Here is a 24,884-nt window from a genome sequence, read left to right as displayed (position 1 = left end):
AAAGACCAGTTTAACACCAGCTTGGCCAAGCTGGAAGACCATCTTAAACTAGCCTAGACTGGTTTTAGCCGGGCTTTTTCAGCTGGGTGGAGTTGATACTGTATTTCCAAATATCCTGCTATCAGAGTCTTTAACCACTTTAACAGACACAACCTTATGATTGATAAAACCATCATGTGGGGCATTTATTGAGCCTTTTTAAGTTTTATTTCTCATTACAGACTGTTACATGCCAGACTAAATCATGGCTAACTTATTAACTTTTAACTCTTATTCTTTAAAGTGATTCCTTCTTTGTCATTTAATATGTGTATTTTTTTGTTTATGTTGTTTTCCATTATGTTATTTGTGGTGCCAATAAAACACTATAAAATGTCAATATAGACTAGTGCAACTAATAATAATAATAATAATGTGTATTCTTTATATTTTATTAATTTACAAGTATTTGTTTTATTATTGATGTTGAATTAATGAGTCTTCCAAACCAGATGGTATACTGTTAATGTTGATAATTTACAAAGATTTATTGTTTATATATATATATATATATATATATATTGATGTTATTGTTTCATTAATATTTTTGTGAGATCCTGACCACATGGGATAATGTAAATACAGATAATTTGCAAAGATGTACTACTTATTTTCTAAATCTTTGTTTTACCTTTCTTTGCAAATTAGTCTGTATATTTGATCCTTGTTGTATACACTGTAAAAAGTTATGATCGATAAGTTATGACAACATATGTTTTTACATTGCTTTAACTCATCAAAATAAGTTTTTTATAAGTTTAGGCTACAAGATCCAACTCATTTTTTAAGTCAGAAATGACTTAAGCATCCAAGTTGATTGTACTTTGAAACAACTTTATCTCAGAAACTGCTAAACTGACAAATTACAAAGAAATGCCAAGTCACAAAATTAATAAAATTTGCAATTTTGAGTAAAAAGACTTACTTACATTTTTTTTGCAGTGTTCTACATGATATAAATGTTGATACAGATACAATGCGCTTATAATTTATATTGTTTATATTTAATTTATTTGCAATATTTAATTTTTTATGGTTTTTCAATTTATTATTTTTGTAACTACATGGAATCATGCTAATACAGACAATTTGCAAAGATTTACAACTATTATTATATGTGTTGATGCTCTTTTCTCTTTCGTGTTCTGTGTGACATGTAAAGCACATTGGTCAACTTGTGTTATTTTATTTGTGCTATATAAATAAAGTTGCTATTGCTATAATACTATTATTATAATTGAATATAATATATATAATATATATTATTTTATTTCATCTTTATGTCTAACATAATTTTGCACCTTTCTATGTCAATTTTATTTTTTGGAAAGAAACTTTCATGTGTCTTCCAATACCCACATTCAGTTTAAGTGTGCTTTTATGATAGTTTTGAAAGTATTTGTGAAAAGAACAGGGTGACTTTAGTTTAGTGTGTGTGTGTGTGTGTGTGTGTGTGTGTGATGCTTGTGTGTGTCGGCAGCTTCAGTAACGCGCGTCCCCTTGGAGACTAGAGCAGGAGCAACACGTGACACTCCGCCTTACTGATCAGCTTTAGAGGAGAGAGAGAGAGAGAGAGAGAGAGAGAGAGAGAGAGACACGCAGTAATAAGCGTTTTCCTCTCTCCTCCCTAAAGCATCTCGGCGTGGGGGGGATTTGGGAGAGTGAGTGGGGAACTCAAACGCAAAGTTGACGAACTTTGCACATCTTTTACGAACGCCATTTTGATTCCTCTCCGGAACAACTTTTGCAGCTTCTTTTTTTTCTTCTTCTCTCTCTCCTCAGCTCATCACCACCACCATCATCATCATCATCATCATCATGTCTCGGCGAAAGCAACCCAACCCCAACAAAGTCAAACGTAAGTTAACTCGGCTCTCCTTAAAACTCTGCTGTATTGCTGTTGTGTGTTTATTTGATGTGTTTTAGCTTGGAGTCAGAGACAGAGTTAAAGTTAATGTGGAGTTAGAGGACACTTTTTTCCCCAACTTCAGCTTCCTCGTTGCGCGAGACCTGATGCTCACGCGCACAGCCCAAACCTGCCCCAAACAACTCCGTTTCTCTAAGACATCGGCGTGTTTCGGTGCACACAACTTTCTGTTGGTCTTTAACAACTTTTTAATGCCGTATGGAAGTAGTTGCATGCGGTGATGGGGTTGAAAGTCTGTTGCTGTTAGCTAGCGTTAAGCTAACGCGCTGCTGTCGCGCGGAGCATCACATCTCGCGTGCACTTTGATCGCTTCGGCTCGAGCTGCTTCTGCCATGATAGTTGTCGACCATCGAAAATGTCGTTTTTAATGCATATGACTTGTTTTTGTCTGTTTGTTTGTTTGATCTACTTCGACAACAACCTGTTGCGTCACAAAGTTTGTTCATCTGTTTAAGTATGGCCTGTATTTGATCACGAAACCGTTCAGGTAACTTAGTTGCAGTTTGAGTAACGTACAAAAAAAAAAAAGTCGGTTCGTTTTATTGTCGAAAGCGTGCCGTTTGTCACATTATTAGGATTGGTTAAGATGTGCATCATCAAAGTAAGCACGTTAGGTGTTTAAATGTGGTTTTAAAAGGTTTCTGCAAGTTTTATTGAAAGTTTGTGGAGAACTGAAGGAATGGATGAGCCCGCTCGGTCTCTCGGGAGACGGGCAGCAGAGCTCGCGCTGGTTAGATAATGGTTGCTAGGCATTTGTGTTCCGTCTCTTTTCCGCCCCTCCTCGGTGAGGCAGAAACTTCAGGAGAGCCCGAGGTAAACGTGGCAAATTCCCTCGCCACTTTTTGTGCATCCTTCTCCTCCTCCTTATATGCTTTTTTTGCATGCTTTTTGCAGAGTTATGCATTAAACAGTAACCTAGTTATTAGTATTTAAAGGGGATAACGTTAGTTCCCCCAGAAATGAAAATTCTGTCATCATTTGCTCACCCTCAAGTTGTTCCAATCCTGTATACGTTTCATTGTTCTGCTAAACTTAAAGGGAGATATTTTGAAGAATGTTTGTGAATGGGTCACCATTGACTTCCACATTATGGAAAATAAAGGATGAAAGAATTTTAGTAAGCAATGGTAGGCACAAGGCCTCTGGTAACCAGAGCTATGGTGAAATACACTACATCAGCAACATTTGTGAGTGACATTTTGCTCGATCAATGTGAAGTGATGGGTAAAATTGGCTAGTTATTTGTTGTACATTAATGAACATGTGGAATTCTGAGCACATTAATGATCTAGCGAAGTCATATTTACAAGTGGGGAACTCTTGTAATGCTGATTTGTGAGGTTGAAAGGGGCTGGTCAATTCGATACATTGGAGAAATATAATATAGATAGGCCTAATCTTATTTGTAATTTATATAGAATCAGTGAGCTGAAGCTAATAATGTCTGTCACTCAACTTTCTTGGTTTGCTTCACATTTAGTTGCATTTAGATACCATAGATAAATAAGATATATAAATTAATATTTTCCATTATTTTGAACTTAGGTGTAGGCCTAATTAAATAATGAACAATAAACCGTACACTGTAAAAAAAAAAAAAGTTCCTGCCTTACATTAGGTACAGTCAACTTGGATGTTTGTCATTTCAACTTAAATTACATTAAACTGACTTAAATTATTTGAATCTTGTATAACTAAATAAAAGATGAGTTTTTGATGAGTTAAAGCAATGTAAAAACATTTCATAACTTCATAGAATTTTTTTTTACAGTGTAACAAACACGCATGACTTTTGAGTGTCACCAAGTAACACTAAAACAGAAAAGACAATCTGGGACAAGCGTATACGAGTGACACGGAGCAACAGAGATTTCTATAATCACTTGGCTCCAGCTCCACTCCAGGTTTTCCATTCTGCGCTCCCGCACACAAGAGAAGCTGCTCCGACTTTCAAAACACCCGTTCCCTGCTCCGCTTCCACTTCACGCCACTCATATTCCCTGGTCTGGAGTGGATTGGTACTACAAATAATCAAAAGTCCAATTATTGCATGCTCAACCAATCACATTAGGCGACCAAAGCTAGTTTTGGGGAAATAAAGATGTTTCCCTTTGCTTCTTTGGCCTTCTTTTAAAGGAAGGGAGGAGAGGACAGATCCGGATGAGAGGTTCACATTCCATTACGAAATTCAACACTGTAGACGAGCAGAGAGTTGAGACAGTCGATCACTTCAGGCATCATGCCTTCTCTCCATCTCTAAATATAAGATCTTATGCGACCCTTTTAAATAAAAGCCCCATCTGATGCATTTAGCTGGACCATTAAGATGACAGAACGCACTTTTTTTGTGCCTTTTCCTCAAATTAAGGATGTGAGAGTTTGGCAGAGAATAGCCATATTACGAGCAGGGCCATACGGAGGCCTTGCAGCCAGTATTAAAGGATCAGCTTGATGATGTTGTGGCTAAAGAAGGAGGATGTTTCCATGTAGTTTTGTTTGTTTCCTCTTTGGCTGAGGCTAATAGGAAACTTTGCACTCATATTTGATCTTTTTTTATTTTTGAGATGCATTCTAGAGTTTCTGAAGTATGCAGTTGCTCTTTTTTTTTTGTTCTCTGGGCTCTGCTAATGGAGTTTGTGAAGTGTTTTCTTACTGTTTTCACATGCAAGCTCTAGTGAATGAGATCCCAGAGGAAACGGAGAACTATATGGGAAGTTTTCAGATTCCATTTTAGTTCCCAGTGAAGAGAATCCCATGCATAACGTCCCAGTGTGAATTTCTTTTCATCCTTTACTTAATTGTATCATTGCGTTCTCAAACACTTGAAAATCTGGTGTCCAGTCCCTCTTGGGATTTCTCTAAGGATAATTAAAAGTATATCACCCTCCCTCGGGTCTCAGTGAGTGTCCTGGGTATTGACTTTATCTAAATTCATTATAGTAATTCCCAAGATACCCACACAGCAGGCCTCGGGTTGTGGCTGCCAAACGATAAACACTTTACAGCACTGCTTTGCATCAATGACCTCCTCAGATTTACATTTCATTTTATTTGATTGTCCATTTTAGATAGTCGGACCATTGTACCTCGAATGCTTTGTAAATAATTGATCTCAGATTCAATTAGCGTTTTAAACATCACATCATCTTATACCTTTTATAGCTAGTAATGTTAGGCACCTGGTTAATTCTTATACATCCATTCATTCAAGTGCATCTTAGTGGTTTTATCGGTTACTAATACTATTGAAGTCTAAATGAGACCTTACACATGTGCATTTAGGGACCTGTGTAGTGGAGGTCCTGTTATCCTGATGGAGAGAGACCTGCTTTTGGCCTTCGGGCAGAATTGGTTGCCCCTTTGGCTCCCAGGCTATATTTATCCTGCCTTTTTTAGATAAGATTATATTCCATCCCTCTGTGTGGCGTGTAGCAGAGGGACACCGCAGGAGAATCACTTGGGTGGAGTGAGAGATGGAGGAAATGAGCCCTAAGGTGTATTTGTAGTTTTCCCCCCACAAATTGGGTGTTTATCCATAAATATTAGGATGCTGTTGTATAAGTATACACACTTAACCTCACACAAAAGAACTAGATAATCAATTAGAAAAGCACAATCTAGAATGGCGGGAGTTGCAGAGTTGTGTATCTGATTGTTTCAAGGGTTTGTTGATCACAGATTAACTTGTGTTTTATTAAAACGAGTGGCTTATTTTAGAGCGACATGGGCATGCTTCTGTCGGGACGGCTCTAGAATAGTGTTTGGTGCTGATATTTTAGCCCCGGCTATATTTGGGGTTGTCCAGGACTGCAAGTTGATCGTAGAACAATTGCTACCAATGGTCTCTACGATCAACTTCGGTTTACGATGCTTTTGGGTAATGCCGCCCTGATTGAAGTCCCTGCCTATTGTTCAACGCAGTCGTAAAAATGCATATTTCATGAATGCTGCTCTGCCGCCTCCTCAGCGTGGCTCATTATCCTTAGAGGTGTCAAATATGAGATTGAAAGCTTAACCTCAAAAATTCAACCAATCCTCTCTGTGATTGCAGGAGATTGCTGTCATGGCCCACACAGGCAGCACTTATCTTTGGCTGTGAAAACATGAAAAACATGTTTGGTTCAGTAACAGCGACGCTGCTGAAAAACTAGCAGCTGCAATTGATATAGTTCAAAACAAAAATTCAGATTGATTAAATTTGAGCAACGATTCCATTTAAATTGTATAAAAAAACACAATTCAAAATGACTTGAACTGCTTTTGCTAAGACAAGCATGTCTATTATTCTTTTCTTCCCTATTGTGACGTACAGGGAACTTGATTTTGTCTGTGGGGAATTGGTTGGATGGTTGTGGTTTGCTATTGGCTGATGTCATGTGAGTGACAGGTTGCCCCGCCCTCGTCATCAGAGAAGAGATGCTGCAAGAGAAAGGGGAAGTTATTTTGATGAAAGATTATGAGGCACAAGAATAAAAAAAACAGATGTGCACGGATAAATCTTTTATTATAAATACTGCAAAATTCTGTTAAAGAACAAAAATTGCCAATTTTGATTCCATGATGACTTTAAAACCCTAACCATAAGTATCGAACGTGGGTAGTTTTGTATGATGCCTCAAAACATGTGACTTGTAGAGGAGAGATGTTCTGTTACACCTTTTCAGATGATTGTTCTCTGACTGAGAAATCCCAGACTGGAATCATCTAAAAACTAGAAAGAAAACAATAGGGTATATGTCGAACATCGCATGACGAAACTGGAAACCTGGTCTCATCGCATCCGCTTGTCATAGAAAGTGTTAACAGCCGTATGAACTGATGCCGATATCTATGGAATTTTAAGGTAATCAGCTAACCTACCTATCTCACTTTGTTATTAGCTTTTTATTCTATTTAAATATCTAAACGTTAGTGTGAAGATTTTTTTTTTTTTTACTTTTTAAATATCGATCTTCACATGCGAGGGACATTGGTTATGATCATCTTTGCTCGCTCCTTTTAAGTTATCTTGAGTAAAACAGTAAAAAAATGCATGAAGCGCATACAAAAGACCTGAACCGGAAGCGATGCGTTCTGTTTTCCGGTTTCGTAATGCGGCGTTCGACATATACCCTATTGAAGCTCTAGCAACTGCATAACAGCGTAATAAAAAACACTTAGCAACCACGTAGCAATGCCATGGCAACCACCCACAACATCCTACCATTGTGGGCCACGGATATGCACTGCCAGAACACCCTAGCAACTGCATAGCAACGGTCTAAAATCCACTTTAGCAATCACAAAGGATCATGTTGAAAAACACTCAATATAGTAGCAACCACAAAGCAATCAGAACCTGCATAACAATGTGTTTTTTAATCTAGTATTAATTGGCTGTTGGTTTTACTGAAAAGTTTCATTCAAGTGACTGATTGCCATGCTTTATAGTCTGTAGCTATAGGATTGTGGAGAATCTTTCATCAGAGCACTGACCCAATCATTCGCCGTGTTTAGCCGTCATCAGGCTAATGGGCCATAAGGCTGAATGCATCTTTGTGGCTTTTGACGATGCATCAGAAACACCCTGTTATTGCAGCCAGTCTTATCACCTTCCCCGGCTTCTCCCCCGAGCCGTTCCAACCAGCAAATAAAGTTAGTATTTGCTAAGAGTTCAAAGTCTAACCCAACGGCTATCACCGATGTGAAAGAATGCCACAATGGAGGACAGGAGGGAGAAAGGGAGGCAGGGAAAATGGAGGTCCAGCAAAGCTGAATGGAGGAGATGAGAGGAAAGACGGGAAGTGAAACTTGCCTCTTCTCTGAGGTGGAGGGGAAAGAGATGAAGGAAGTGTTCGAACAATAGCGAGTTTAAGCAGCACGACTGTTTTCCCTCTCTGAGATTCAGGCAGAACTAGTGATTTTAACACCACCGCCCCTGTATTTACTGGCACTTTATCCTCCACATAACCCCCCCCCCCCCCCCAACTCTCCTGTCTTGTTTCCTATAGTGTTAAACTTAAGTCATAATGGACAATTCTTGTTTTTAATTGAACATTGCAGTATTTATTATAAATGTTTTATTCGTGCACATCATTATTTGGGTAACACTTTACAATAAGGTTCATTAACTACCTTAGTTAACATGAACTAAGAATGAACGATTCTACAGCATTTATTAATCTTAGTTAATATTCATTTCAACATTTACTAATACATTATTAAAATAATGTTAGCATTAATTAGTGCAAGGTTAACTAACATGAACAAACAATGAACAGCTGTATTTTTTTTAATCAACTAGGCTACCATTAACTCAGGGCTTGAATTTCGGTGCGGGATTGCGGGTATTGCGCATATTTTTTATCATTCCCGCAGGTCTCCCATTTATAATGCGGGAAATTCCCGCAAACATTGATTCACTTTAGCATGTAGGTTCAGGTTGTATTAGTAAATTAATCCACGCAGATGGAAAATCAAATCAGTCATTTTAAAACTGTCTGCGAGACGCAATTTCACAAACAGCGTGAGTGATTCAGCGGCGCTGCGTCTTCTATCTCGCGTCTCTCAAAATGGGTTGCACAATGCAATCGTTAAGCGCGCAGCAGGCGGCGGAAATACACTCTCGCGTTTCGGGAGTCGATCGGGCCAGCATTGCATCACGAGTAACTAAAGTTTACCATTTGCACGTCTTTTCAAGTCTCACCAGTTTAAACAGTCACGCGATTTTAAACTCTTCGGTACTTGCGCGCTGTCTGAGAGATGCTTTTTTCTCTGCACACATACATAGAGTAAAGCAGCCTCACAAACAGCTCGCGGGTAACAAAAGTTATTTTTCGTGGATTATAAATCGCTTTAACAGTCAAAAACATAAGAAAATGATGTCAATTTCGGTCTTGGAGAGTATCCTCTAATCTAAACACAGTCGGTTATGTCTTAAATAAGCATAAATCGCACGTGACCGTATAATGAAAACAGGATCCGTGCACTAGCTCTTAAAGGGACAGCAGCCATATGTGTCTGTCATTAATTTGTTTGTCAAAACATAGCTTTCATTTTAAGGAATCAGGATTAATAGCCTATGAATTTAATTTAGTCAGGACTAAAATACTACCCAGTGTTATTTTACATTTGATTAGGCTACTTTATTCAGTCTCTGTAGTATTTCTGAATAGCCTACTAGTTTTAGACCTAAGCAAAAACTTTTCTCTTTATTTCTCTTTATTGATATCTTTATTCTATTGTATTTATTTGTGCTACTTTTTTCAATTTAATTCAAAGATTGAAATCAAGCTTCCTTGAGTTGTGTAAATTCTTAAGAACAAAATGACCCCATTGTAAAAATGCAATGAGTAGGCTAAGCATACATTTAGGCGAGATAAATGTAATTAAAAAAAAAAGTCTAAACTCCCCCCTCAAATTAAAAATTCCCCCCCATAAGAATCACCTAAGGGGGGATTTCCCCCCCATTTTCCAAAATGAAATTCAGGCCCTGCATTAACTAAAGATTTACCGTTATTTTTTTATTCATAATTGAACTTCCCCTCCCTTTTGCAGCAGCATCTCTACTAATCTCTGATGATGTTTTTACTGGCGCGAGGGCGGGGCAACGTGTCACTCACATTAGATCCACCAATAGCAAACCACAACCATCCAATTAATTCTCAATGGAAAAAATCAAGTCCCGTCCTACAATTTTTGGGTTTCACTGTTTAACTTGGTTGTACGTCACAGTAAGAGCAAAAAAAACTATCGCAACTTGTGTCTCATGCCGAATTTAAGTGCTGTCGTAGAGTGGGCCGACTGATGTACAGCCTCTTTTTCTGTCTCAGCTCTCGTTTGCTCTCTCAAGCCTGAAGCTCGCGCTCTCCCTCCCTCTTGCTGACTAAACAGTTTTGTCAGCTGGCAGTTGCTCGCAGGATTTGCGATAGCTTCTGGAGGCTGGGACGAGGGGGAGGGTGGTACTCACAGGCAGCACTTGTTGCTTAGTGGAGCTGGCCGAGAGAGAAAGAAAAGAAGGGAGGGAACAGACAAGACGAGGGTGGTTGCAGAAAGGCAAAAAAGAGGCTAGCAGCATCGCACAACCAGTTTCTGTCCTGACTACGTGTAGAACGCAAATTAGGGGTGTACAATATATCGTGTCACAATTTATCTCAGTACAAAAATGCAACAATATGTATTGTGGGTAGTTCACCCATGAATACATTTTTTTCAGTTTTCAGAGTTTTAGTGTCAGTACTACATTAAACTAATGTGGAATATAATGTATACTAATGCAATGGGGGAATATGTATGGTTCCTGATAATGCCAAATGTTGTTACCAGTAAAAAGTGGCCTACATTATTTTAAATAAATCAAATCAGTGACCGAGTGCAAGCATATACTGTACGTCTAAAATAATTCTGTATTTTCAGCTTCAGAATCATCAATATTTTTGGTGTATCTATTGTCCTGTGAATTGGGTTTCCAGCACCAAGTCCAAGCCTATTCATTTACACCCACAATTTAGTACCAAATTTAGCATTTTAATCAATCTTTTGTTAACCTTTTATCATCACTCTTGGAGTATCTCAATAATATCGTATCGTGAGTTCAGTATCGTGATACTGTATGTATCGAATCTTGACATGAGGGTATCGTTACACCCCTAACGCTAATGATACACTGCATTAATGTGTCGTCTCGAGTTGGGACTCCTTGTGACCCAAAAAGGGTATTTTGTCGCAGCTTAACAATGTGTGGCGCAACGCATATTCTGCATCTGACACGTTTGAGGACATGCAGACAGGCCTTTGTGTAAACAGCGCAAATCTGGTCTGGCGCTAATCGAAAGCCAAGAGGTGGCTGTTTGCTCCCGTCTGCCACCTTGCCACTCGACAGACAACAAATATAGCCTTCAAGGATGAGCTGCCCTAATGACATCTTACCTGGCAGCCACAGTGCATGCTGGGAAAAGATGTAATCCTGAGATGCAGCTCGGCAAACATGACGTTGACCGCAGATCTGTTGGTGACGTTTATGGTCTTTGTTGTCATTTTTGTGTTGCTCATACTGTCCAAGCTTAATATTGGGTGTGATTATCTTTAAGACATTTTGTTTACCAAATTAAATAATCCTGGCACCGTGACGGCAAATTTTGCGTGTGCCTCACTCCCATTTCCTTTTAGTTTCTTTTAGCATAGTTACTAAAGTGCAGTGCCATGGAAATGTGTGGTAAAAAGTTGTGTTTTTTTTTTTAAGTCCACCCCTGGTTCTTATTTGAAGTCGCTCCATGTTGAATACAATAATTAACCTTTCCAGTAGCTCTTTATACAGTGATGGATTAGAAACAGATAATTCAAGTGCATAACCACCTTCCCACTCACCCCCTTTTTCAAAACCGAACCATACACATACCCATCCACACCCACACCCACACCCACACACACACACACACACACACACACACACACACACACACACACACACACAATGTCCTGCCATCTCCTCTCATGAGCTGAAAAGGTACTATTGTTTGTTCTGCAAACACAGGACACACCTCGTATCCACAGAGACCGGAGCTCATGCCCCTAGTCCTACTGCACCTCAGGCTTGTAAAGAAGTCAACCACACACCGTCTTGCAACCTCTTGTGCAAACACACAGGCCTCCACCTGAGAGCATCCCTTTGCACAGCTGCTAAGAGCGTAGGGGGGATGGGAGGACGAGATTACTGGACTGGCCTTGGGACGAAGGCGGAGACACCGGGAGTAAATGAAGACTCGGAGGGGAGGAAGGAACTCAAGGCTTTAAAACTCCACCAGCATTCCTGTCTCCCACCTTCTTTTGTAAAAATTATCTTTCAAGTTTAGACAAAACAGTTGGTCACGTTCGACTTTTCGCGTCTTTGTGATGTCTCGAATTTGACGCACGTCCAGAATCAACAGACATTTCCGGTCAGGGCGCAGTGTGAGTAAGGGCAAGCTCACACCACAGGACTGTGGACTAGCTTAATTGCTGTGGTGCTCACACTACACAACGAGGTTTCTTGTCATGTGTTGTCGGTATGTCACAGTAGCGCACATATTACACAACACAATGCTGACGAGGTGCTCAAAGTTCAAGACGGTCGGTTGGGGCAGTTCCAACAAATAGCTGAAAATAAAAAAGTTTTCACTTAAATTTACGTGAGAAATTCACGCAAGTGATTACGAGATTTTTCACTTTATGCCATCTGCACTGTGATTGGCTGGATTAGTTCCACCTTGTCGTTGCATTGCACACACTACATGATTATGTGGCAATAATATCAAACTGGTTTGGTCTGTTTTGGACCAAGCTATGATTGGTCGAGACAGGCTTAGATCATGTTGCCGATCTGCTCATTATTAACGAGCATCGGCGACCACCAATTTAGCCGCGGGGGGTTTGTTACGGATCATGGAAATCTGTTGGACAACTAAATCCAACCAAAAGTCGTGTATTATGAGCTTGCGGTTTTCTTTTTAAAGGTTCTCATCCGAACTGAAATGCTGGAAAAAGCTTAAATTGATCTTACTATGCATGTGTAAAACATAATAAAACTCACTGACGTGATGCAATCATTTTATTAGCAAAATATCCGTCCAGGTCGCACTCAATCGCCATTCCATTTATGTTCTAAAAAGCAATCGTCCTCATGTTTTGTTGCTGGACATCAATTGCGAGTTACAGTCATCTATGAAGTAATGTAATATGAAGATTGTATAAAGTAACATTTATCTTTAGTAACACTGTAAAAGTAGCACATAGTTGGCACATGCATCAAATGTCTAGATATGACATTATTACTGTGAACTAAAGACCAAAACTTACAGAAATCATGCATTTTCAAATATATACGGTTAGTGTAGACGTAGCCTAAGATGCGTGACTGTTATGCCATGCAAAACTCTTCCTGAAAACCACTCCCGGTCCACTTAGAAAAATGCAACCTCCCAGAATCCACCGCAAAACCCTAACAGAGTCATCACTCCAGGAGAATAACACTCCTCGATGACAGGTCAGCCATTTCCAAATAACACCAGGCCGCGCTGATTCTGTTTAGGGACATCAGCATTAGAAAAGATAGCAAATGCTGATATGCCGGCTACTGTTTCCAAAATAAATGCGTCTTTGTGATGGAGCCGGCTGATGTGATGGGGGTGGGGTTAGAGAGGTCTAGGGCTCTAAAGTGGACGCTCAAGCCCAATTTTGAGCTGCAAATTCAAATGGCCAGGTGAAAAGGTAGAGGTGTGTCTGCCTCACTGGTCTGGGGTTAATGGTACACCGTCTGGCTCCCATGGGAAACAAGGAGTCAATGGGGCAGGCTCTGCTGACGTGCCCCTGAGGAGACAGCACAAAAGACAGCGAGCTGGGTTCTTTCTTCTCCTGAAACCTGGCCTTTCCCATCAGGGGCTTTGTACACAATGAGCAGACAGAAACGCTGCCCTCCTTCAACACCTACTTCACAGCAAGCCAACACGCTCGGATATTTCTGAGGGACCCACCCAGATGACATGTGGAAAACCATGAAGTCAAATAAATAATCTGAGTCTACTTTTAAAGATCTACTTGGATGAATCTCATCCAATTGCAATTATATTATACAATTATATGAAATGTGACATTTTCACCCACTAAGTGAAAAAACCTGACACTAAACCTGAACCAGACCTGCTCTCCCATGCCTCACTTTGTTTTACACAAACACTAATGGCATTTAACGTTTTCCTGTACAACAGCTGTGTGGTTCAGAACAACTGCTTGTTCAAATCCAGTATCATCCAACCTGTCTGTGCCTGTCAATGAGTTTATAAGAGGGAATGAGCGGTAACATTTCAAGACATCTCCATTAGAGTTAGTCATCAGTAAATGCTTTGGATACCTCTAGTTTCCATCCATCCACAGCATCCCACAAAACATGTCTGTCTAAGGAGTGTTATCATTAACCAGGGAGTTAGAACTCCACTCATGAACTTTGTTACCAAGTGCTTGGGAAAAGTAGAGCAGAGGCAATAATAAACTTAATCAAAGAGCAGAGAAGATAACCAGGCTGTTGATTGCCTCATGAGAAGACCAGATCAAGGGTCTGTCTGAAAGTACGGCCTTTACAAAATGCATGTTGCATGTCAGAGATCCGATAAAATGGCTGCTTAGCTCATCCTTGTGAGTTATTGTATGCTAACCTGAATTTTTTTGGTTGTGCAAGTTGAAATTGAATTTAATAAAACTTTTGATACTCGTACAGACATTTACAGACATGTGAAGGGTCATAATTGTCAGCACATAATTGTCAGCACATACAGTTTAAAAACGTACAACATCCTCATTTGGGTGAAGCGCCCTTGTGTTTGATGTGCAAAGTGTCTGTTTTGTCTCCATCAACGTTGCATAACTTGTCATAAAGTGGATAGTGTCTCTGTAATGTCTTCTCTTAGATTGCAGTCATTTCATTCAGCTATAATCTTTGAACAGGGTCAGTGGGCAGTTGATAAGTTATAAAGAAATTCACAAAGAAATTCAAGGCCTGTAGGAAACTTAACTAATGCCAAAAGATTTGTTGCACTTCTGCATTGTTTTTTGGGGCTTTTAGACCACTGTAGGTTTGTTCCCAGATTTCAGGTGTTACTTCATTTAAATCCTCGCCTTATGATGTCAGGATTGGTCACTTTCGAGCTGCATGTCTGTGTTTGTGATTCAACTGCCTGTGTCATGGATTGCTAAGGAAATGGCCTGTCCCACAAGGCTGTGTGCGAGTCTGTTAAACCTCGGCTGAGCAGGAAATGGTGGATACTGGATGTTACTGTTATGATAACTATTGTGCTACATTAAGGGAATTGTTCATCAGAACTAGTACAATAAAAGGTTTCAACGCAAAGCCTTCATATTGCCAGGGAAAAGAAGACAGGAAAAGTTCTGCTAATCTGACTCTTTTTGTTAGATGGTAAACATTAAATGCTTAATCAGGTTTTGCTCTCTCGCCAAGGAAAAAAAATAAGCGTTTAAAGTTCTCCAAAATCAGTGGAGGAAACCAGAACTTTTTCCATTGTTGAACTATGTGACGGTTTCAGCTAAGCCTGCTTGCCTTTGTTTGAAACTTGTAATTGTTCCTTCCTGCGTGTTTTAACCCCTTTTATCCTTTCAGGACCTCACAATGTTGAGGGCTGTCACCCACCCACCAATCTGTACCCACTCTGGTGCCGCCTTACATCTGATGGGACCCTCTTTATCAATGTGTGGGCAAACATTAAGGGGGTCCATAGAGATGGAAATGAGGCCTTTGCGGCCCTGCAGCCGAAACGCTAGTGCCCTAACGCCTCTACAGACTGTAATGGAATAACAAAAGAGATTGGTCTGTAATGACCAGCCGTCCTTTGACTGCTGCACTCAGGGCTTGTGTGCTTTCTTTCATTTCTGTACCGGGTGATGTCATTCAGATTTGTCACTTGAAGGTGGTTTCAAGCTAATTGACACTTAAAGAACAATACAGGCATGAATAACATGTTGTGATGTCCAGTGGATAACAATGTACATTTGTGCACCTTACTCCCAAATTTAGTCTATTGTGTTTTAAATATAGACTTGACTTATTTGTATAGAAGGTGACACCTAGCATACTTTATTTTTTATGCGGCACCATATGCACAGTTAATAAACATAATCATTACATAGAAGGGTTGGAACTCTAAATAACATACAGTGCTATGCATAAGTTTAGACACCCATGCTAAAGTTGACTAAAAAGAGGAATAAAAAATCATCTTTTGGAAATTGAACTTAAAGGGGGGGTGAAATGCTCATTTTCACTCAATCTCCTGTTAATCTTGAGTACCTATAGAGCAGGGGTCACCAAACTTTTTTCTCTGGGGGCCACATTATCGTTCCTGACTGTGATGGGGGGCCGGGGCCAGGTCAGCTATATAACATAGAATTGTATGACCCAGACCAAAATGACCACCAGCAGGCCTCATTGTGTAGTAGAGATTACTAGCCTGGCACAGCCTAGCCTGGTAATACCAAACTCTGCTACTTCACTTTGCTTCGTAGACAGAGTTTGGAATGGCATAATAGAGAAGTGTTTTCTCTCTTGCTAGGGGGCGCTTGTCTGAAGTTTAAAATCATTGGTTACCCGTAAGCCAATCACATGACGTTTGGTTATGGCGTTTGCTATGCGCATGCGCAGCCGCATCTAACTTCCACTGTAAACACATGTATGATGCGAAAACAAAAACCATCGAGCGAAATACCGGAGTAAACATGGCTGTGAACGACTTTTGCAGATTATGTGAAGTAAATCCACGGTACAATCAGCGTCTACGTCACGGCTCTCAGCCCGCCCTCTGTTCGTTGATTGGCCCGGCCGTCCGAAGGCCGATGGAAAACTAAAAGATAAGCTGTTATCTCAGACTGACTACAGAAGCGAAATGAAATTGAGCGGAAGTAGGAAGTCTGACGTAGTCAGGCTAGGCACAGCCATCCCCACTACCATATCCACACTACTATATCAACACTTGATTCCTGGCACATATTTGTCTTTACTGGTGGTTTGCAAAAGTTGTAATCGAGTCTTCACACTTTGTTTTATTTAAAGGTATTCTTCACAAATAATCGTTGGTCCACTGTTCTTTGAAAACTCTGCACTCTCTTTTAGGGGTGGAACGGTACACAGAAGTCACGGTTCGGTTCATACCTCGGTTCAGACATCACGGTTGGGTACAATGAAGGGAAAAGCAAAACAAAAATGCAGAAGGCTTGTGCATGTCTCAGGCTGGACCACCAAAAGAAAAAGTCTTAAGCCTTGTATTTTTTTTTTTAAATAAGTTTTATTAATAAAGTAAAGGCATAGAACCAGTTTATTTGTAGTGCACTGACAATAGTTTTATATAATTAGTTCATTAATTCAATTAATAAAAATACCTTGATATGTTTGGTAATTGTACCTGAATTAATTGAAAATTAATCTACATTTCAGATTAATATATTTGTTTTCCTTAAAAATGTAATTAACAGTAACTTAAACACTTTGCAGATTGAATGATGTCCTGCATAAACTAAATGACGGAGTATGTTTTTATGTTTCCACTGTTCGATCGCGGCCGCGCCACACACACACACACACACACACAAATATAAGTAAACACTTTACGACTTTTCGATCGCGCCCACACCTCTCTCTCAACATATTCCAGCATTGCAATCTTTACACCGCAGCCTGCTTCAGAGCTTCAGAGCTAAGGCGGAGCTACAGATTAGGTGTCCCTAAGAATCTGCGTATCTAACAGTAGTTCCGCATTACATTAATTAAATTGCACGCAAGTTTTATTTATTTTTATACCGTGTATTCTCCGTGTAAAAATGTATGCACCAAACTGTGACCATGCCCGTACCATGACGTACCGTCCATGACGACTTTTGGGGATTGCCTCATAGGGCCGGTTCAAGTAGTGTTGGGCAGAGGGGCTGGGGGGCCAGTCAAAGGGGGCTGGCGGGCCTGAGTCGGCCCGCGGGCCTTAGTTTGGTGACCCCTGCTATAGAGTAATATTGCATCCTTCATATCTCCAAAAAGTCTTTTGTTTTATTATATTTTTAATTGAAAGATCGGCTATACCAAGTCTTTCCGGAAAAAAACGAGCGGCAGGGGGCGTGCCGTGTGGGCGAAGCTTAGCTATGCTTACCCGCCTAGCTAACAACACACAGAGACATTTGTGCAACAGTTTTACTCACTGTTCCAACGCACGACCGCGAACCTTTATCATTGTGACTGCTCGATCCTTAAGCTATAGACGATCTGCAAATCCGTCAAACTGGGCTTTGTTTATAAAACAATCATCGTCGAAATGCAGGGAACAACAGTCTTACACAACTCCGTTTATGCTCAGGAAAACAAACTCCATCCACGGGTTCCTTAACGCTGGGTTCTTTGGGAATCTGTGCAGGGTTGTCTTGCCCTGGCAACCAAAAACACACTTCTTTGGTGACACTGACTTCCCAAAAGCCAGGCAGGGCGCTTTGATGGCGAACTGCTTTCACTCTCATGCTCTGTTCTACGAGTGCGCGCGCGCCCGCGATCTTACCGGAGAAGTGCCCTTAGGACCCATATAAGGAAATTCCGTTACATCTTACGTAAGACAGAGCCATACTCGAAAAAAAACTTACTGAAACTTGTGACAAACCGGAAGGAGTATTTTTGTTCCAAAAATACTCCTTCAAACGTACAACTTAGTTTTTGAAACTTTGTCCATGTTTAGCATGGGAATCCAACTCTTTACCAGTGTAAAAAACTCAGTATGCATGAAATAGCATTTCGACCCCCCTTTAATGCCTTAATTAAAAAAATTAGGAAAAATCCGACCTTTAAGGACACCAATTTTCTTTGTGAATGAATAATGTATCGTAAATAAATTAATGTTCTTCCTTAAAATACAGGGTGCATAAGTTTGGACACCCCTATGTTAAATTCCCATAGAGGCAGGCAGATTTTTATTTTTAAAGGCCAGTTACTTCATGGATCCAGGATACTATACATCCTGATTAAGTTCCCTTGGCCTCTGGAATTAAAATAGCCCCACATCATCACATAGCCTTCACCATACCTAGAGTTTGGCATGGAGTACTTTCCATAAGATCATCTCTCAATGCAAATCAAACCAGCTATTAGGCTAACTGAAATAAAACCATGCCAAACTCTAGGTATGGTGAAGGCTATGTGATGATGTGGGGCTATTTTAATTCCAAAGGCCAAGGGAACTTTATCAGGATGTATAGTATCCTGGATCCATGAAGTAACTGGCCTTTAAAAATAAAAATCTGCCTGCCTCTATGGGAATTTAACATAGGGGTGTACACACTTATGCACCCTGTATCTTAAGGAAGAACATTTATTTATTTACGATACATTATTCATTCACAAAGAAAATTGGTGTCCTTAAAGGTTGGATTTTTCCCAAAAAATTTTATTAAGGCATTGTTCAATTTCCAAAAGATGATTTTTTTATTCCTCTTTTTAGTCAACTTTAGCATGGGTGTCTAAACTTATGCATAGCACTGTATATTTAATTTTCACTGTCAGCATTATAGACATTACAGTTCTGAAAGCTACTTTGACCTCTGAAACATGATGTCCAATGAAATTAAATCTGAATTTGCTGCACAATGAAAGTGTTTTTCATGCTGCAGATCGATTCGTAATGTTATGCTGAATCATCACATTGTAGCTAAAATGTAGGTGTAACGATAAAGCTTTTATTTGAATCATGTCACAGATATAGTTTACTCCATATGTAGATTCAATACGGCGAATATATAGACAGAAAGGAACTCTTTTAAAGATGTTTTGGGTAAAAGCTTAATTGACCCCTTTTCTTGTGTGAAATGACATTTGGAAATTGCAACTAAATGCATCAGATTTCAAAAGTTCTCACTTTTGGCTCATTCTTTGTTTGTAGACTGCCTCTACAGCCTTTTGTAGGATGGTCAGCCTGATGCTAACCACCAAGCTGCCACATTTACAAAAAATTGTGACTTTAACGCTCTCAGCCTGCAAATTCTCCTCTGAAGTTCCAGTGCCTCCACCCCCCCCCCATTCTAGATGAATTGCTCCCTTGTAGGAGCGTGTCCTCAGGCAGACGCCTATGTAGGGGAGAGCCCTGCACAGCAACTCTGGAGCGGTACGAAAGGGAAAAAACAATGTGACTCTTATTACAGGCGAGGGAGGGAGGGGGGGGATCTGTACGTGATGTGATGCTAGGCTAGGCTAGGGAGTCGCTTCAGCACAGATGAGAAGCCCTGCGCGTCAGCACACACTGGAGTGTGATGGATGACCCCCTCTGCAACCGCCGGCCTGGTTGTCACTCAGGCGAACAGCAATAGCAAACAGCTGGCAGCATGAGGCGTGATTGGCCGAAGGGAGTCACATGGGTTTGGCTTTTGGGGGCGTGGCCTTAAAAGTGGGTGGTGGATGGCCGTCACAGCACCAGTTGGCTGATGTTATGGCCTTGTACTTTCGCCTGCATCCTTGCTTTTGGAGTTTAGGCCATGTAACATTGGAACAGAAGCCAAAACTGGGCCGGAGGGGAGGGGAGGTGCAGGAGTGATTGAGTGAAAGAAGAGGCAGTGAGGGAATGCACACTGACCGACGATAACATCGCTGTCAGAACTGGGCCTTCGAGGTGTCCAATAAGTTCTTTCACAGATCCTTTCTCACACCAGACAAGCGTTCTTTTTCAGGAGAGGAGAAAAAGCGGTCTTGACAGCCACAAATCATGCGTGGTCACTGCATGTCTGTTTATGTGTGCGCATTTGAGCCGCAAAGAGATGTTCTCAGCATCAGCTCGATGAAGGCCGTATTCTTCTTTGCTTTACAAAGAGCTCCATTATAAGTGCTGTAAGAGGCATATCTGCCTAGTTCTCTGTCAACACCCCTCCAATGGTTTTCCTTTTCTTTAGTCTTTCAAATAAATGATGGAGAACCCACTGTGGTGGATCTCCAGCCTCAAAACTTGACCAGCTAGACTTTCAGAAGCGTCTCATTCGCATTTTAGCATATTATTCACAGTGAATCAAATTGTCTTGACTTTGGTTGAACTGACTCAAATGTTAGTGCGTTAATCTGGTTTGTTTGCACACTTTTTTTCATAATTAGCATCTTTGTTTGTTCTTGATATTTTGTTCTCTTTTAACATTGATTTGTATGAGGGAATCCCTTTGCAATAATGGTACGTTCACACAGTTGCGTGCACAGCATTGTGGGCCTCTTTTTCAGTATGACTTGTAGGAGCTTGCCGTTTTTACTGGTCTGAAAAGGCCTGGAGGTACCCCCGCCGCACCTCCTCCTCTTTCTACTCCTTGTCTCTTGTGTTCTCAGGTGTACAGTGAATTTAGAGTCTATTTCATGAAACCTGCAGCCACACCCATACCTCAACGGTGCATAAAAGAGAGATGGTTATCACAAGTGTCTCTATACTTTTATTGCGACGTTTGGCAAGCATAAGTCAGTCATTATGTGGCTTTTAAGATTAGTTTTTTTATTTTACTTGCATTCATGTCCACTGTTATGCGTCCAGTATGCTAAATAACATTTTAACCTTTTCGGTTTTACTTGAGTTGCATCACATTTTTGCAATACTCTGATTTCATTGAGCTAAGTTAGCTTTGAGCATTCTCTGCATTGAGCTAAGTTAGCTTTGAGCATTCTCTGCATTGAGCTAAGTTAGCTTTGAGCATTATCTGCATTAATTTTTAGCTTAACTGTTCATGCATCTGTTTCTCCATCCCTCATTATCACCAATGATGTTCAAACTGAAGTTTTCAGATGGTAGATTTGAGTTGCACGTTTACAGGACCCAAACATAAGTCAGTTGTTCTAGTAGCTGCTTTCCATGCATGCTATAGCACCGAGTGCCGGGGCAGAGTGCAGAAGACGGATGTTTGCCCTGGACAACCGCCTCCCTCTGGGTCCTACGCCACTGAATCCGACGGAGTGCAACACGACAGTCAAGAGCAACGCAGGATCGTCCTGCAGTAGCCTACTAACTTGGCCTGATACTCGCTGACCGTTGTCCCGCAAAGGACCATCCGCCCACCGAGAAAGCTGTGGTAGACCAAACAGGAAAACGTTCCAATGCTCTACAACAGCTGCCAACTCCTGCTGCCGAGTTGACGTCTAGTATTTGACCCATAGTTGGGTGGCAGAGAGGGGTACTGTCACTTGCCCACGGTGAGCCCCTATGACTCGTGGTTGGGCGGGGTCGTCTTACTCTCCCGTACAGGTCCTTTAGACCTGCCAGTAGCTGATGCGAGGCATATACACTAGGGATGCACCACAATTTTGGCTGCCGATAATCATCGGCCCTATAATAGCATTTTTGATTTTTGGCCAAAAGAGAAAAAATGTCTGAAAATATACGCCGCTCAGGTTTCACTCTTGCTCTAGCCGTTATCACTAGAAAAAGTGTGATGCTTTCCTCAATATTTCGCTCTATGCATGTGCACTCGGCTCAGTTGCTCACGGCCCATGCGAACGCTCCACTCATGTACCACTCATGCTCATAGGAAAAGCTAAGTCAAATAACGCGCCGATTAAATTTCAGTGTAGTAGTAGACTTGTTTCTGTTTGCAATAGCCGTGCTGTGTTGAAACATGGTGTAGTATTTGCCGTGCTGGGCAATGCTGGTAAAATGACGCTACAATCTCGTTCACTGTTCATCCGCTCTGCTCACATGCTCTGATGATAATAGCTTTGTAGGACTATACATTATTTGGATAATTGGTTAAAAAAAAATGAATTTGTTAAATCTGATTCTGTTGCATAGAACTTATTAAAGAATAAAATATTGATATTTAATATTAATACATTTTCTGTCCAATTTTAGTGTTACTTTCAATAAAAGTGTGGTTATGTTATTGGCTTGTAGTTTTTAAATTCTGTAGGGATGCACGATATATCGACGACCACCATATCGGTATCTGCCGATATATCTTGATTTTTTTTTTTTTTTTAGGTTATCGGCCCGATAAGAAAATTTGGCCGATATTAAAGCCGATAAATAATGGATTATTTCCTTCAGCTGAGACACTTCAGATTTGCACTGTTCTCCATGATGTGTTTGAATTGCTTGAAATATGATGGGAATAACTTAAAGGAAAATACAGTTAAGTGCAACATGTTCAGCACAAGTCTGTCATATAAGCTACATAATTATAATGAGAACATCATTATAATTGTGTACTTGAGACATGGCTTTTAATGGTGAGACTTTTGTTTTTGTAATCAAGCTCTCAAACGTATTTGGATTTAGATTTATCTGTCAATATTAGGGCTGGGTTTCGATTCAAATTTCAAGAATCGATTCGATTCCGATTCTCAAGATCTTGAATCGATTATCATTATTCGATCCGATCCGATCCGATCCGATCTTCGAGATTTAGATAATGGTTTTTGAAAAAAGCATTTTTTTCCAGCTGTTACCTGAATTACAGGACTGTAGTTATGCAACATATTGATACTATTATTATAGACATTCAACTGCAAATTAATGGAGTATTGGTGGTTGTAAAGAACAATCCCCCTTCCAGAGTGTTGATACAACTGCTTTCACAAACTTGCACTGGTGTAGACGACCGAGGACGCAGAGGTATATCAGCAGCAGTAGACCGATTATTTAGACGTGAACCTGATGTATTATTAAAAATGACATTAAGAATTTTCCAAAAAGCTGCTACAGTTCAGATGCAAATGCACCTTTATTTTTTATTTTAATGATCAACATTTAAAACACATTTGTTCTAAGCCAGTGCAAATGTAAACAGATTTTTGGTTACTGGCTTCACAGTAAACAGACAACATTACACAGATGCGCGGATGGGCTATTACTTCAACCGCATCACAAAACTCATCCGTCCGCACCAACGTTTTTGACCAATTTTCTAAACCGCACCCGCCCGCCATCCACTTAATGTATGCATATATTTTTTATTTGATTGGTTAACCGCCCGCCACCCATCCGAATTTAATTAAAATATAATTTTTCGTCACGTCATCCGCCCGATCCACGGTTTATCCGCGGAGTCTGCGGCTGTAACCGCCAACCGCGCATCTCTACACAGAATGTAAATAAAATTTGAACTTACAAAACCTTTAGAAAACCTTTGCTTTTGTTGAGCTCGTTCTCTGCATTGCTTCTGAACCCGAAATGGTTCCAGATCGCAGCTTTGAGCGTTTCTGGAGTTTTCAAAGCAACCGCTTGCTTAACGTTACTGACGTTGTTTTAATGTCCTTCCACCTCGCGCGCATGCGTGAATTCAATGACGCGGCAAGTTAAAGTTCACGGGGAAAATCGATCCTCTGAGTTACGGATCGATCTTTAGAAATTAATATGAAAATCGATTCAGAATCGGTGAATCGATTTTTTCAACACAGCCCTAGTCAATATATCGGTTATCGGCTTTCAAATATAAAGAATTATCGGTTATTGGTAATTTTCTTATCGGTGCATCCCTAAAATTCAGTATCATTAAAATGATTGAATTTAAATAAAAAGTCTAATGTTAATATAAAAAAAGCTATTTATTAATACTAATAGCCTAAATAAATAGTTATTGAAAAGTACTTTCGGCCCATATTTTTCATTTCGGTGCATCCCTAATGCACACACTGAGGTTTGGAGATCCCTCTGTGTGCCTCTGGATTTATGGAGCTGATCTGTCACTGCTGACCCTCAATGAATGTCCCATTTGTTGCACAGATAGACAACTGTCAAAGGAGAACGGCATGGGCCCACTGCGTCCTTTCTGCCATAAAAGCTGCCACATCGGTCAGCTCTGCCGAGAGGGAGGGATTGGGGAAAAATGGGAGGAATTCCCATGTGACTGCTTCCCAAGAGTATTTTTCTTTTCCATGTATGAATCAAAAGTTCCATTTTTGCACATAAACGCATTCAAAACAAAATAAAAAAAACCTGGTACCGTTACAAGACCTCTAATTACTCAAACACAATGTCCGTGAACAGTGGCAGTTTCAATTGCACAACGCAGAAGTCTTCACATCTATGTGTCGGTTCTCAAAGCAAGTCGAGTGAGAAAGGCACCTTAACAACGGCCCAGGGAAAGATCTCTTGGTCTTCCTGCAGAAACATGTCTGTTAAATAAAGGAGTGATCATAACAACAAGAACAACAGGAAGGAAGGAGATTAGATGCTCAGATCCTTTCACTCATTCCTCTACACCTCACGCACTGTTTAACCAAAGTGATCCTGGGATGAGCGTCCTCATGTAGTCTCACATCATTGTGATTCTTTTCATTCATGGCTCTTGTTTCTCCCTCAAGGAAGAGTTTTAAAATGGCTGCCCTGTTTTGGATGGACTGGTGGGGACAGCGATATTCTTTGAGAGAGCTTGTGCACACACACACACACACACACACACACACACATGCACACCATCT

General features: G+C 40.4%; 1 protein-coding gene across 4 annotated transcripts in view; it reads left to right on the top strand.

Moving 5' to 3' along the window:
- Positions 1-1,628: 1,628 nt before the first annotated feature.
- rreb1a (ras responsive element binding protein 1a) overlaps positions 1,629-24,884 on the top strand; it is a 63,541-nt gene continuing 40,285 nt past the window's right edge. For all 4 annotated transcript variants that reach the window (XM_081352199.1, XM_081352195.1, XM_081352198.1 and 1 more), the window contains exon 1: positions 1,629-1,897. Coding sequence is in view for 1 of the 4 variants with exons in the window: in XM_081352195.1 (XP_081208321.1) it covers positions 1,858-1,897 (40 nt within the window). In the remaining 3 variants the exon portion in view is untranslated. The remainder of the gene's footprint in view (positions 1,898-24,884) is intronic.

This window comes from Scardinius erythrophthalmus (genome assembly GCF_964197995.2).
Source record: "Scardinius erythrophthalmus genome assembly, chromosome: 22".
Classification (NCBI taxonomy): Eukaryota; Metazoa; Chordata; class Actinopteri; order Cypriniformes; family Leuciscidae; genus Scardinius; species Scardinius erythrophthalmus.
The sequence above is the reverse complement of the archived record's forward strand: the minus strand, read 5'-3'. Positions and strand labels throughout refer to the sequence as shown.